The following is a 15960-nucleotide window of genomic DNA, read 5'->3' on the forward strand; positions in this document are numbered from 1 at the left end:
TTTCAATCAGTTCCGTCAATATTAATACAAGGAAGCGGATAGATCGCAGAAAAACTTTTACATAAAACATTAACAAATCCCCAGGCGATGATATAATGTCACGCAAGAGATCTCGGGTCAGGAAAGAAGAGGAAATGAGTTCGAACTTGGAGTCAGGTGGCGGGGAGGGACTGAACGGGAGCGACACCAGTTTGGAGAGCACTAGTCGCACGTCTGTTATAGACATAGGACCGGTGAGTTTCGTTAATCTATCTTTTTCAAGCTTCTATTTATGTTAGTATGTGGGTAAAACTTTGAAGGTTAATCTATAACCTTCGCTTGGACTGTATTTTCGTTAACTTGCGTATCATCCGTGGCAATGCAACAAAGTGGTACCATAGAGTTGGTCTGATGAGGATCCTAAACTATAAACACACCAAAGAGTTATGGGCTTATTTATCTTTGCAAACACTGGTGCTACATGCTAGAGTTTGATGTTTTAAGATACATTTTCAATTGTTATTTTATTTATTTTTCTAAACAGATTTGCATTTGAATCGTCATCATTAACAGCCTGTCTGCAAACACTACATTAGCGTAGGCCAAGATAATATGGATTGTTAAGCATTAGCTTTGAGCGGAGGGACAGTTTACTTTTTTATTTATATATCCATCTACTGCTGGACATAGGCCATTCTGAGAGCACCACCACACACAGTCTTCTGCCTTCCTCATCCAGCCACTTCCCACTACCTTCTTAATGTTGTCGGACCATTTACATCATACAAATGATGCAATATATTTTTAGTTGGTAATACTTACTTTAAAGCTGTCATATTTATTTTCTTTGAATTGATGAAATATTCATAATCACTTACAAAACATCAAGGCCCATTTAAGAATAGCATTTACTGTAAGGCATGTAACAATTTGGGCTTTGTTGAAATAAAAACTTTTTTAGTAAAATACACCAGATCTTCTGTGGTTTCATCTAGTTCCTGTTCCTGTTGGAAATTGGGGATAAAATATAGCCTATGTTCATCAGAGATAGTAGCATTCTAATGATGAAGGAAATTTAAATCAGTTTCAGAGCCTATTCAATTCAACCAAGCAAACAAACAATAAAATCGTTCCTCCTTATAATATTAGTGTATATATATTCTTAATTATTGCTTGATTATATATTGTCTTGGCATTATGAAGCCCTGCTTCCATTTAATCATTTGTGTAGTGTATTTACTAATTAAATATTAAATTTCACTTTGCAAGGTAATTCCCCAAAAAAAATTCAAAATAAAATAATATATGATAATTATTTCCACTAATTACAGTTTTAAATTAAAAGTCATAAATATAATTTATTTTTAAAAATGATAATTACATTATTAAAATTATAATTCTTAATGTTTATAAGATAGAATAATATTGTAGGCTAATATGCCTCACAGTTTCACAGTTTGTATAGTTCTGATGTGTGTGTGTGTGTGTATTTTATCCATGGGGATAAAATATAGCCTATGTTACTAAGTCAAGATGTAGCTTTCTAATGATGAAAGAGTTTAAAATGCCTCAAAACTAAAAAAAACAATGAGAGAGTTCTTGAAAGGTTATAATCTGCAAGTTATTATTGTTCAAGTCATTTATTGTAGGTTCAGTCTTCTTGTGTACATATCCCAGAAGTAAGTCCCAGGAAACCATTTTTTCCAACCAGATCTATCCTGGACTGCATTCTTTAGCACAATCCAATACAGATCAGCAGCATGCAGTCTTCCAGCTCCGCTTCAGTGGATCACTTCAGAATAGCCTTTGGAAGGTTCATTAGTAGCAGCCTTAAAATAAACTTTGTAAAATGTCAACAAATAAAAGAAGATGTCCCAGAGTACCATCCAACAAGTAGCAATAATTATAATGACATTAGTGAGCCCTTGCTCTAGTTTATTGTTCTAATTCTTACAATATGAGATTTGTTCGCTGACCCACTGACTGTTCCAATACAACATGACAAATTCTATATTATTAATTAATAGAAACATTTTAGACTAGTTGGGCCACAAAATCTGATCTCGAAGAAGACCAACTACCAAGTTCCCAAGGAAAAATGTGCTATTAAGTATAGGACAAAAATATTTATCAAATTTTTAACTACTTCTGACAGATTTGAATTGCTTTTTCTTATTAAAGTTGTATATTTTTTGCGTCGTATTTTGGCGGATGTGCCGGATATAAATTTAATAGTGGGCATCCGTCAATCGCGATCTTACGGCAAACTTATTTGGATTTCAAAGAAAATTATTATTATTATTGGCATGTCAATAGTCTGAAAATAGGCTTTTAAGTATGTGATCCTGCGTGAGAAATATCTATACTAATATTATAAAGCTGAAGAGTTTGTCTGTTTGCTTGAACACACTAATCTCAGAAAGTACTGGTCCGATTTAAAAAATTCTTCTAGTGTTAGATAGCCCATTTATTGAGAAAGGCTATATATTATCCCCGTATTCCTACGGCAACAGGAACCACGCGGATAACGTCAGCTAGTATAAATATAAATGTGTCACTGTGAACATTATCTATCATTTGTTTTCTATCACTAATGGATAACAGATGAGAGTATAAATTTCTAATCCAGGATCTTAGACCATTTCATTTTATCATGTTCGCGGTAGATATTATTTGGCTGTTGTCAAAATTAAATGGGGCCGCAGCAATACTCCGTGGGCTGCATGTTTTGCTGCAATGGAGTGTAAATAAAATATCGGATTGATCTGTTTTCGTGGTCGATAGTGAAATCGAGAGCCAAACGCGTAGAGCGGGCGGGCCGCCAAGTATTCCGTGTGGCGTGATCACCGGCTATCACTGACCGTGCCACGGCTTGCGCGTCTCGTGCGCCCGCGTCTGTGGCCACTGCACGTGCCACCGCCGGAAAGTCCCAATTAACTGCCACTTGTGCTTGGCTCACCAGCGGGGTTATTATGTAACTCGGTTTTCCATTCAAATAACGAAGACATCAACGAAGTGATCTTGATTACACCATTTTGCAGAAAATGGCAGTGATTTTTTGTTTTACGATCATCTAACAAGATTATTTCAAGTTTCAACGAAATTGTGTAAACAGATGATTGCACAAACGAATATGATGAGAAATGAGGTAGTTACTCTTAATTTGAATAGTTCACCGAGATACATAGTAACTCAATAACTCCGCTAATCTTGTAGACGTCTTCGTGTACAACTGCGCATATGATTTCACTAAACAAACGCCCGCGACTCAGAATCCCACCACCACCATATTTTTATCCCTCGGGATAAAAATGTGGTGGTTATCCAGGATATAATGTATAATTATATATAATTCAGGTAAATCGGTGCTGTAGTTTCGGCGGGAAGGAAGCCTTCGCATATTATTATAAGTGTAATATCCAAATTAACGAGCACTATAGAGCTCAGGATTTAGACTTCCAATCTTAGACATTTGGTACCTCAACAGTAGATAGGCGTGCTATAGAAAGCACATTAAGCTGTCAGCTAAGTGTAAATATCACTAACATCCTGATCACTATCAGATGTTAGTGATATTTGTACATTTTTTACGTAAAAAATCATCGCCCTAAGCCAGGGAAACCGCCTGTAACCTTTGACCTCGCAAAGTCGGCTTATCATATGTTCTGGGTTCGAATTTATTCTCATTCTATAAATCATGGCGTACATAGTTTTCGTAAAAGCTTGCCAACGCTGCAAAATTAGAGAAATTTACCATTCCAGCTTAGTTCCACTCGAGCCTAATTCCATTCCAAGTTACTCGTAATTACATTTCATTTGTGGGAATGGAATGTTTAATGGTTAGTTCTATTTCCTACCAATGGAATGGAGTCAAATAATCGCATGACGGGTATTTGCACGCCACCACAGCTGTTAGATAACAGTTGTTAGATAGGTTTTAATATAGGAAAATACATAGTGTCACGGGGAAACTAACACATTCACGTTCAAAGCGCTACCAAGCCTTTAATTACTTTGACCTCGTCCTCATTAAAGTCCATTCAGAGCATAGGAACAGTGAGGGGGTATTGAAGCAAACATTGCTCAGGGATAATTCTTTAGTCAGGCCATACATTGCTTCTCTGGGCAACACGTTTACTAGACGCACGTCTCTCCTGCTACGCAATATAAAGCAAACAAATACGGAATATCCAGTCCCTATGGCGTCAATTAGGGAAGTACCTACTTTACGCCCTTTATAGACCGTCTAACATTCGTGTGTGCTAATGGGTCTAACTGTGTGCATAAAGGGACGTAATTAAATTTCTTGTCGTGGATGTTAGGAGACAATAAAAAGAGCGTTTGGGATTTCAAAAAAAATTAAGTACATGTAATACATAATTAGTAGTTTAGAAAGTTTAGAAAGTTTATCTCTAAAGACTGTCTTACCACAAAATTAAGTTTTCTTTAATAATAGGTATTTCCATAATTCCATAAAAAGTCCCAATTCATTAAAGTGAAGTCGGAAACTTTCGCGCAAATGGCTACCCTACGCTTGCACCTAAAGCTAAATTGGTAACCCGTGGGCCGTGAGATACTTTTTTTAATTATTTAAGTAGGTATACCTTAGTAACGATGAAGGTTCTTCTATTTTCGGAAGACGACCACAATCTCACCTGATGGTAAGTGATGATGCAATCTAAGATGGAAGCGGACTAACTTATTAGGAGTAGGATGAAAATCCACACCGCTTATGGTTTCTACACGACATCGTACCGGAACGCTAAGTCGCTTGACGGTACGTCTTTGCCGGTAGGGTGATAACTAGCCACGGCCGAACCCTCCCACCAGCCCGATCTTTTTTTATTTTGTATTTTTCGATGATGAACTTTCAGTTTGAGAGCTGATTACGTAAAATATATCGTTCATTATTTGCAAGTAGTGAAAGACATATAGTTGAACAAAGAATTATACCAATGAAGAACAAAAGAGCAACTGTTGAGTTTCCCATCGCTCTTCTCAACAGGAGACTGCGCCTTCTGAGCTGGTTGTAGAGTCACTACAAATAGTCAAACTTGACGTTTCAAAAGTGCTTGTAAACTAAGCCTACTTGAAAAAAACAATTTTGAATTGAATTGAATTGAATTAATACTTGTTTGAAATGGGAAAGATAAATGCATTTCATAATGGCACCACTTTTCACGCATTGATTAAATGACATGTATTCGTCTGTAACACTTTGGCCCAGTAACGAGTACCGAGTACTCGGTTTAAAAAAAATTTAACCGAGTAAAACTCGGTACTCGTTACTGGGCCAAAGTGTTACAGACGAATACATGTCATTTAATCAATGCGTGAAAAGTGGTGCCATTATGAAATGCATTTATCTTTAATTACTTACGTAACTATTATTATTATTACTACCTAATCACTTCATCACTGACAACAAGTATTCACATTAAGTCAATAAAATAATAAACGAAGGTCACCCAAACCAGCAAACAGGCACGTTTTCGATTGGTCCGATGCACAGCTCAGGGTGGATCCAACTTGCGTAGAAACTTACTCGTATATATTGTGTTTAAGTTATCGTGATAGCCCGGTGGATATGACCTTTGCCTTTCATCATGGGCGTAGGTTTTAATCCCGCCCGGGGCATGCACCTCCCAAATTTTCGGTTACATGCATTTTATGAAGTGATATCACGTGCTTCAAACGGTGAAGGTAAATCACCGTGAGGAAACCTGCATACCTGAAAATTTTCTTAGTTTTCGACGTGTGTGTAGTCTGCCAATCCGCATTGGGCCAGCGTGGTGGACTATTGGACTAACCCATCTCATTCTGAGAGGAGATTCGAGTTTAGCAGTAAGCCGAATATGGGTTGATAATTATGAAATCGATGTAATTCAGGAATTTAAACTTTGCGTTTTTATTAAACCATGCGCGTCTTGCTCTTGCTCGTGTGGACGCAATCTTAATGTGATTGTCTGTCTGGCTTAATCGTAATTCGCATGTAAATCACTTTATCTTGACAGAATTTAATTACTTTACATAATTGGTAATTGGTAATAATTGTCATTTAAATTGGGGCACATAGGCCCGAAACACATATAATTTATGTAGATCACGTGAGCGTGAGGCCATGTCAGAGGCACTGCGCGATGAGATCACGAGCGTTACGATGCTGGAGATCCCGAGATGAATGTAATATTGATCATATAAACATGACTTGATGAAACAAAACATTGCGTGCTATGCAGTATTAGATCCCTGATTCACAAACTGTTCTTATTTCTGATTCTTTAGAACAGTGACTTCAAAAGTCAACCAAGTTTTTTCTTTTTTTATCCTGATTGTGTACCTAAGTGCCGTTCAGTGGCGTCACCAGGGGTTTTGGGCGAGCGCAGAAACATTGCGGGCTAGGGCCCGAAGGCAGAAGCAGAAGAGACGGGCGGTACGACTCTCTAAGGGCGTCTCCTCTGAGACTCAGTCCAGTCCAACAAGCTTGTTTGATATTAGTGCAACCCAATTTATTTTAAGCGATTTCAGTGACTTCCATTTGCTGAAAGAGACCAAGCTCACGAATAACCCAGTTGAAACGAAATAAACAGACTTGTTTGCATTTATAGAGTACACAAATAATTTCAGATGTCACCCCATATTATGTAAATTATTTTTACCTGCCCCTCAATTCATTCACACACTACGCTTGTTTTTTTTTATTATTTACAAGTTAGCCCTTGACTAAAATCTCACGTGGCCATGTGATGATGCAATCTAAGATGGAAGCGGGCTAACTTGTTAGGAGGTGGATAAAAATCCACACCCCTTTCGCTTTATACACGACATCGTACCGGAACGTTTCGCTTGGCGGTACGCCTTTGTCGGTAGGGTGGTAACTAGCCACGGCCGAAGCCTCCCACCAGCCAGACCTGGACCAATTAAGAAAACCTCAATCGAACCTAAGACCTCCGTCTTGTAAATCCACAGCACACCACTCCTCGCCACTCCACGCCAGCGCCACGGAGGCCGTCAAAAACACTTGTGTACATTAAGAACCCAAGCGCGATTTCACACAGAAAATTTACAACAATAAGATCGATCTCTTTCATATACACACATATAACAGACACACCAAGTTAAGGTACCTCAATGCCAACTAAAAATAATCTCGTATAATTAATTATCGTTTATTAGGCTGGTTACAAAGTCTAATGACTTTCTATTCTATTCAATACAGGTAAGAGTAAAGTCGCTTGGCAGTTGTGCAGTTCTTATCAAACGAAAACCCTAGTCAAACGAAACTCGTCATAGCTCGCATTGTAAAGATATGCAAACAGCATAATTAGAATACATTAGTACGTGTACCTGAGTGAATGTTATGTATTCAGCGCATGCTGACTACTAGAGTAACGCGTTCGTTATGTTTAAACTGGATAGCACGTACACTATTATGACTATACGGAACCCTAATGATAAATACTCTTGTTTTGACGGCCTCCGTGCCGTGCTGCAGTGGTATGCGCAGTGGATTTACAAGACGGCGGTCCTGTAAATCCACTGCGCATGGACTGGCTGGGCCGACTGAGCTATCAGGCAAAGATGTACCGCCAAGTAATTTAGCGTTCCGGTACGATGTCGTGTAGAAATCGAAAGGGGTGTGGATTTTCATCCTCCTCCTAACAAGTTAGTCCGCTTCCATCTTAGATTACATCATCACTTACCATCAGGTGAGATTGTATTCAAGGGCTAACATGTAAAGAATAAAAAAAAACCCAATCGGCAAGGATGTACCGCCAAGCAATTTAGCGCTCCGGTACGATGTCGTGTAGAAACCGAAAGGGGTGTGGATTTTCATCCTCTTAACAAGTTAACCCGCTTTCATCTTAGATTGCACTATCATTTATCATCAGATGAGATTGTTGTCAAGGGCTAACTTGTAAAGAATAAGCACAAATACGTGTTGTAAATGAAAATGAAATTTTTATTCTTCACCAAAAAATACTTGAAAATATACAATGGATAACTTAAGCACAAGAGGCGGCCTTACCGCTAAGCAGCGTTCTCACTCTAACCAGGCACTCAGATTATAAAATTAGTAAAGAAGGAACACCTTAACATGTAGTGTCTGATTCGTCGACCATTAAGTATTCATTTACACGAGCAGCAACTGCCACCGACGTCTGCAGTCGGCGACGTCTCAGCGGCAGTCGACGACAGTCGACGGCATTCGCCGACTGCAGTCGTCGGTAGCAGTTGCTGCTCGTGTAAATGAACCCTTAGGTAAGTCAAACAAAAGTAGTATAGATATCAGAACATGGCATAGTGGTGTTCCACTACGTAATGTTTACTGTACCTTGAAAAAGGATTCAGCTCTGAATTGTGTTGCATTCTAGTCCCTCCATACCCATTTTACCACGGAACAGCTAGGCGCCATGTAAAATGGCATTCTGTTGTCGGTCAACCCGCTTGATACGTTTTGCCATCAACGTTTCTAATAAGAAGTGATAAGATGTGGAATGCCCTTCCGGCGTCTGTGTTTCCTGACACGTACAATTTGAGCACCTTAAAGGCAAAAGAGAATAGGCATGTTCTAGGCAAGCGTGTTTCGTCTTAGACCTCATCATTGCTTACCATCAGGCATGATTGTAGTCAAGCGCAAGGCGCATGCATGTACAACATTAAAAAATGTACCAAGCAAATATTGGGCATACATTGCTGACTTGTAGCTGATACCTGGAACGTAGTAACATCATGGAAATGCGTAGCCACATAGCGGCATAGTAAAAGGTAGTGGGAAAGCCGCTGGATGAGGAAGGCGCAGAATCGTGTGTGGTAGCGCGTTCTCGGAAAGGCCTTTGTCCAGCAGTGGACGAATATAGGCTGTGGACATTTTACATCTTTTATATTAATAACTGTAAGCAATACATACCTTGAACACATTTTGAATACTAGAGAGAAAATTTATAATATGTTCTTTTTTTAAATAAAAGATTGCCTTGAAATACGGGTATGCTAACTAGGCACTTTCAGCCTCTACAAAACGTCCAGTCTGGCATTTAGCCAGTCAAGCCTCCCTATTGTTAATTGATTGTTGAAAATCCGCTTCATCATCTCATATCAATATGTTGTCAATATCGTCCCACAAGACTGTTACAAATAATATAAAAAAAATCTCATTAAATGTAGCGTCATTATAAATCCTCCTCGAATCGAAGGTTGATTTAAAAAAAAAACATTTTAACGCTTCAGTTCAACACATTTTGGAAGCGGGCATTATAATTAGTTTAGTTTAGTAACTTTTAAAGACCCTTTGCTTATAAAATTATAGAAGCCCTTCAATTCAATATTTTGTTGAATTTGTTTTAAAATGCGTATGGTGTCAGTCTTTTTTATTAGAACCTGCGCAACTTCACAAATACAATAGTTGATAATGATTACAATTTAAATAGTAGATACTGATTTATTTACTCGACTCTCGAAACTCTCTCAATCTCGATGAAAATGGACAGGTTTATGCTGATAATCCTGTACGTTGTCATAGAGTTAAAGACACTGTACATAATATATCAATGAGCATCATATACAATGCAGGGTTCTTAATTCCTAGGGTAATAAAGACGGCCCAAAACAGATTTTAAATCTAATCAAGTAACCAATTATAATATTATAAACATTAATAAGTAAAGGACATAAGGGACTCCCTTGGAAGCCAAATAACGGAAGACATATTATACGTATTGCATCAGAAAGGCCATAAATTGTAGCTAGCTGCGGTATAAAATGTCGAGCCGAATTATAAACGAGCCGGCGTCTCCACGCGGTTACTAAAATTGCCAGCCTTGACTCTGACCGGTTTGTGGACCGCAAAATACCAATTTAATTCTTCCCGGGAATTCCTTTTGGTCGATACGTATCGCGCAAGTCTCGGAATTCCGTATTTAACATTAATAAGAAATATTGGCTTAATTAAATAAATATACATTATTTGAGACATTTTTATAACTAGATTAAAATTTAGATGCCAAATGCGGAATGCTGACAACTCGTTACACGCGCTGTATAATAAATAATATAAAATAAAACATAAAAACCAAGGTCGTGAAATTCCAAATGAATATCACGTAAACGCTACTTGTTGCAGAAAATGATTGGTGGAACAGCAATTACTTATGAAAAAATATTACCGCTCAGATTCTAAATGTCAAGCCCAGCGCTTCAGATAGCCTTCGTCATGTTTGCTTTAAATGTTTAAAGATTCAATGATAACGCACATCTGTAATGCAGTTTGATAAAAGATACGTCAGAGATGATATGGGACACTATCGTGATAAGACAGATGTATCTAAAAAAACAGTGTTTTGTAGTCATCCATCATTAACAGCCGATGGACGTCTCTTGCATGGACTTCCGAACACAACGGTCTTGAGCCGCCAGCATCCAGAGGCTCCCTGTAACCCTGTAACTTGATGTCCTCGGTCCACCTAGAGGGGGTCGACCAAAACTGTGCTTTATTGTTTTGTAGTAAAAATCATAAATACGGTCCTCGCACATACTGACATTTGAATATTTCTTAAGACTCAAAAAATCCCGGAGATTTGGTAGTTAACAATATTTCTGGCAAATAGTAGGCGACTAAAACAGAACTGCGTTTTCTCAAAAGTGGATCTTTTGGATGCTGGTACTGCACGTTATTTGACATATTTTCTGATTGAAATACTACCTATGTGTGCGTGTGTGTATAAAAAGAGGGTGGTCGTAGTCATAGTTCGCGGTGAGTGCAATAGTCAGTGTTCGTGGATCGTCGCGTGTCAGACGAGCCTCCACGTCGGCGTCGCGCCATTCGGGGCACCTCTCACCCCGTGCCTCACACCCGCCGGCGCCCTGCTCACTGTACATTCCTCGCTCACTACTTGCCTTGCCTCAAATCTGCTAAGCTAACATTTGTTACGTTAGTCACTTCCCAACGATCGAGAAACGCGCGCGCGTGCTCTTTCGTATATTACATGATCACAGCGGTATATTGTCATTAGCATATTATCCCACTTCTGCAATTATTCTGTGATCATTACATTTTGTTACATACATTTGGCATTGTTAACTTTTGTACGCGATACGATGCTACCATCGTTTAGTGACTGCAAGTGTTAACTGAACTGATATTGTGATTTGTGCCCTGTTTTGAGCTAAAAATTTTTTTTTTAATCAATTGATGATGTCAGCTTTAACCATGACGACGACGCTTACAAATGGACACCATAACGGGACGTGCAATGGGAAACTGGAAACTAGTTTAAATGGTTACAGGAAGAATGGATACGTGAAACCAGAGCCAGAACCCAGTGGATCAGATCCAGTAAGTAGTTACTGTTGATTTTTCACAATATGCACTTTAAACAACAGTGTGTAACCGTAAAATTCGTAACTAACATAACAGATACTCGAAATAGTATCTAAATCTGTTCGAGCCCGCAATTTGGAAGACTGACATTGCCCTATTTGTTGTGTAACACATGATTTTTATTCATAAAAGATACATTCTCTAAGAATAGCAATGTATTGAAGTTGAAAAATTTAAGTAGAATCGTACTTCTTAACCTTTTCCAAGCGAAACTAGTGAAAGCGGACGTAGGATTGTGTGAACCGGCATAGAAAGTTTTGTTTGATAGACGGTTTTCCAAAGTAAATCGATACCCATTTGGAGAAAACAATATTGTGTATCATACTTTTAAAGATTTATTACTATAAATAGGCTTGTTATTGAAGAATATTATATTGTTCCTACCAATGAGATTTTGGTTGCAATATTTACAAAAATTGCGCTATGAATTTCTAAAATTTCCGACATATAAAGTTAGAAGAAATTCGATTTTTTTAATTCATAAGTCTGAAGCAGTAGCGATAAATATAGGTACAGTACTGTGTTTTATCAGCTCTCATTTATAATTTATCTTAAAAAACGGATACTTTTTATATCATTTGCATAATTATTATTGAACAACAACTGTTTTTGCGTCATTATTCAACTTGAATGTAAAATGTTAATTTCTGTCCTTCATTATCCCGTCCTTTTCGCATAGGACAAAAACCCAGGTCCAGCGCTGAACATTTTATCTCTCATTATAGGTATAAAAATTTCAATAGTATACCTCTAGACATTAATTTCTATGCAGTAATTATTATTTACTCGTGTAAGTTTACCTGTAATGTATGTTATATTACTGATTGTTTTCCCATACAAACAGAGTATTGTCCTGTAAACGCAATCACTTAACGAGTTACCTACTTGTATAATGGTTTTCCTTTTACGTCACTCGACATATCTGAATCATTATTGCTGACAAAAAGCTTATCTGAAATCTCAAGTAAATGGAAACGAACGTCGGTTAAATACTTACCAATTGACGTAAGATCGCGGAAAGAGACTATAATATAATATTAAATGAGTAGCAATGAATTAATGAAGAACCGATTCAGGCTATTGTTAATGTATTTGACCTTCGGTGATACAATTGATTCAGATCGATAACAAAAACGATACATATTTTGTATCATCATTCTCTTTCTATAGCTTTTTAACGATTCCACGAGTTCAACGGCTTTAAAATAATGATTGTCGTGAGGTTAACAACTTTTTTCACCTTTATTTATAATTATTTCATCACGTGCCTATATTTTGTAATATTCGAAAAGCAATTACTTATACTATATTTATAGAACATTATTTTTTGGTCGTTATTCCATTGTTTTAAACACACCTCCCTTTCTACAAAAGTTAATGCTTCGAAAACTAATAAATGTCATTTCCATATTTTTTATTAATTATTAACGATAGCAATTGTAGGAAGAGAATGGATATGTAACATATCTAGAGCGGCTGATGTCATTCTACAACGGGTTGAACTTTAAAAGAGTTGAAAATCATTGAGATTCTTACTGAAGATATTTTTAATAAATCAGTTACAGCGTTACGTATTTGTTAAAAATAAATTTGACCTCATGAACGTCTGTTAGACAAAACCCTGTTACGATTTGTAACAATACTCTTAGAGCTGTATTACGGTTAAATTTAATGGATTATTGTAATGGTATCTACGAAATTGAAGATGATAAATGATACCATTTTCTGTTGAAGCTAGAGGTGCAAATGAATGAGCGCCAAAAAAGCTAAAATACAGTTACAGATGGCGTACGCATTGCTCAAAGCTTATCGTGTTCTAAAGTCTAAACGAACCGGATTTGTCTATCGGTTCTTGACCTGCAAAAAATACGTTCCAAACGATAAACTTTGACCACGTTAGTTCTGTTAAAGATACTAGGTAATTAAAGTAGGTTTTCCCTCGTTACAATCAACATTTTGAATTGCCAAACTAATATTAGAATGTCCGTCTGTCTTTAGCTTTTACAGCTAAGCCGATGAACTAATTAGATGAATTAAATGAATAGAATCTTAAAGCAGAATATACGCTACTTTTCATCCCGTCTGTATTAGGATTTGGTCCATGTCTGAGTTAGTTTCTCTATGTTATATTTTAGTTCTTCTATTAGTAATCTGTAATTTTATACTATGTATATATACGAGTTCAGTGTTATGTTTTACGAGTATAATATAACACTGAAGGTTCTTCCTTTTGTAGTTCTATTATAATATTATATAAAAATGTTTTTAATTCAAACTTCATTCAAATTAATGACCTCTATAGAAACATTGAAGGGTTTGACCTTACAACCAATTTGATGGTTGAATTTACGTAAAAAATGTGACGAAAAAATTCAATGCCAATAAGATTTGTTGTTGCTTAAGAAGATTAGTATTGTAGTTTACTTATAAGTCTCTTGTAATTTCCAAATTATGAGAATGTGGCGACAACTTACTGTGTATATTTTCTTTGGTATTGAATATACTTAACATTTGCATTTATGTTTCTTATTTGTAAATCTATGTAAACCTCTAGAATTAAAGCAGCAAAGTTTTCAGAAGCTTCTGTACACTATATTATGGTAAATAGCATAAGTCAATTTATTATTATTTATTGTATATGAAATGATAAATTTATTTTGGGTTAAGGCCCAATCTCGACGTTACCCCGGAAATATTTATGTCAAGCGATAAGTATTATCTCATACCTAGGTACTTCCCTGTTCGTAATCTGTTTTTGTGGCGAAACAAAAGCTGCTCTATCTAAAATTACGTAAATATGTGTACAAATTTTGCGCTATCCGAAGATGCCAGAAACTCATTTGTAATCTAATTGCTGACTAATTTTCGTATTTTCTGTAGTATTTTACAGAGACCTACTCGTTTAACGTTTGCTGGTATTAAAACTTAATTGATACATAGGTATGCATGCAAACAATGTGATTTTAGAAAGTAACCATTGTGTTATTAATTTGCACCAACCTTGTCCACCCACGAACGTTCACTGATACAATGACACGAAAAAAAATTAACAAACGCGGACTTCCTACGCTACTTGTAACCTAAGCTTTATTTTACACTTGACACCTTGAAATTACTGTATAGGTGAATGTACCTTTTAAATTCTTTTTAATTATTTTACATATTAACCTTATCAAAAAACAAACTCATCTGTAGAATTAATTTTTCAATATCACATTTTAATAACGACGAAGCTGTGTATGTAAAAACATTTCAAACCTATGACTAAATCCTAGATAATATCCTAGATATTATATAGATTATGTATGGTATTTGTTGAACGTTAAGACGTATCCAACGAATTAGATCGCCAATATTTTGTTAGCAGTTGAACTACGTCTGTACCCTAACTTCTGTTTCCATTATGACAACTATCTTCTCTAGCTATAGAAACTAGAGACCAGGAACCTACAGGCATTATGTATTGTGTGGCAGGAATAGAAACACCGTATTAAGTTTAATCGACACCGAGATCAAACACGACGGGGTAATTTATGTTAGCGGCAATTTCTATAGCCATTGTAAGAGTAGCTCGATGCTACATAACGTAAATGGTATAACATTGCGTTATCACAGAACTTAACACTTCAGTTCAATCGGGTGCCAGAGAGTGATTGAAAAATTGCATATTTGAAATGAAGAAATTAATATTATTTTTATTTACTCTTGACTAGCCTAGAGTGTAAGTGATAGGAAAAATGGAAGCTGGAAAATCATTCTTATTTGTGCAGTAGGTAGGTAAGCATTAGGAATGATAAACCAAATCGTGCGCACCCAAACAGATCTTTCAAATGTGAAGGAGAAACTAGATTATAGATATCTCTAAGGTTTCTCCTGAATAGTTTATAGAAAAATTAATCGCAAACTTTTATTATCGCTTAGATAATGAACCAATAGGCGCACATTCTCGTAAGCATCGTTTGCCTTTGGTTTTGTAATGAATTGTTTGATCCTTGTGCGTTGAAAAGCTTAATAAGGGCATAGTTTAATACAGCCGTCTCGTACATCGTCTAGGTTAACGTTATTCCGCAAATAAAACACGTCAGGTCGAACTACTCTAGCACGAATACGAAACTCATGTCATTTAACCTGACATAGTTATATGGAAAATTTAATTACAATGTGGCTTTATTATTTCATTTTATTTTTATAAGTTCGAATTTTTATACTCAATTTTAATAATTTGCGTTTTCGTCTGCTTTATTTTTAAGAATAAAATTTTATTCACCTTTTGATAATGACAGTATGTAACATTAAACTATTTTGAGACATTATTAAGTCTTACAATATTCTTGTTTAAACATTAGTCACAATTCTTGCATATCGCTGCAATGTAGATAGGTGTAATATTATTAGAATTAATAGATTATTTATTATTGTAGGTGTCGGAATGCCAGTCATCGCGTTGAATTGTTTACCGACTGATAACGTCTACTCTGCCTAGGGTTGCAATTATTCTTACAACCGTTTATTTAGCTTGCCCTTTTAGTATCTACGTATGTGTGGGTGTCAAATCTTGGAAACTAAGTTGAACTATGTGTTTAGAATGACGATTGGACTCA

General features: G+C 36.5%; 1 protein-coding gene across 3 annotated transcripts in view; it reads left to right on the forward strand.

Moving 5' to 3' along the window:
• LOC112043086 (choline-phosphate cytidylyltransferase A) overlaps positions 1-15960 on the forward strand; it is a 49995-nt gene that overhangs the window by 206 nt on the left and 33829 nt on the right. Inside the window, exon 2 of one of the 3 annotated variants that reach the window (XM_024078373.2) lies at positions 85-233. In XM_024078373.2, coding sequence (XP_023934141.1) covers positions 96-233 — 138 coding nt within the window. In that variant the 5' untranslated portion in view covers positions 85-95. Of the gene's footprint in view, positions 1-84; positions 234-10763; positions 11315-15960 lie in introns of those variants that run through there. The other 2 variants (XM_024078381.2, XM_024078356.2) reach the window with 2 other exon arrangements.

Source organism: Bicyclus anynana, chromosome 4 (assembly GCF_947172395.1).
Source record: "Bicyclus anynana chromosome 4, ilBicAnyn1.1, whole genome shotgun sequence".
In the NCBI taxonomy this organism is placed as follows: domain Eukaryota; kingdom Metazoa; phylum Arthropoda; class Insecta; order Lepidoptera; family Nymphalidae; genus Bicyclus; species Bicyclus anynana.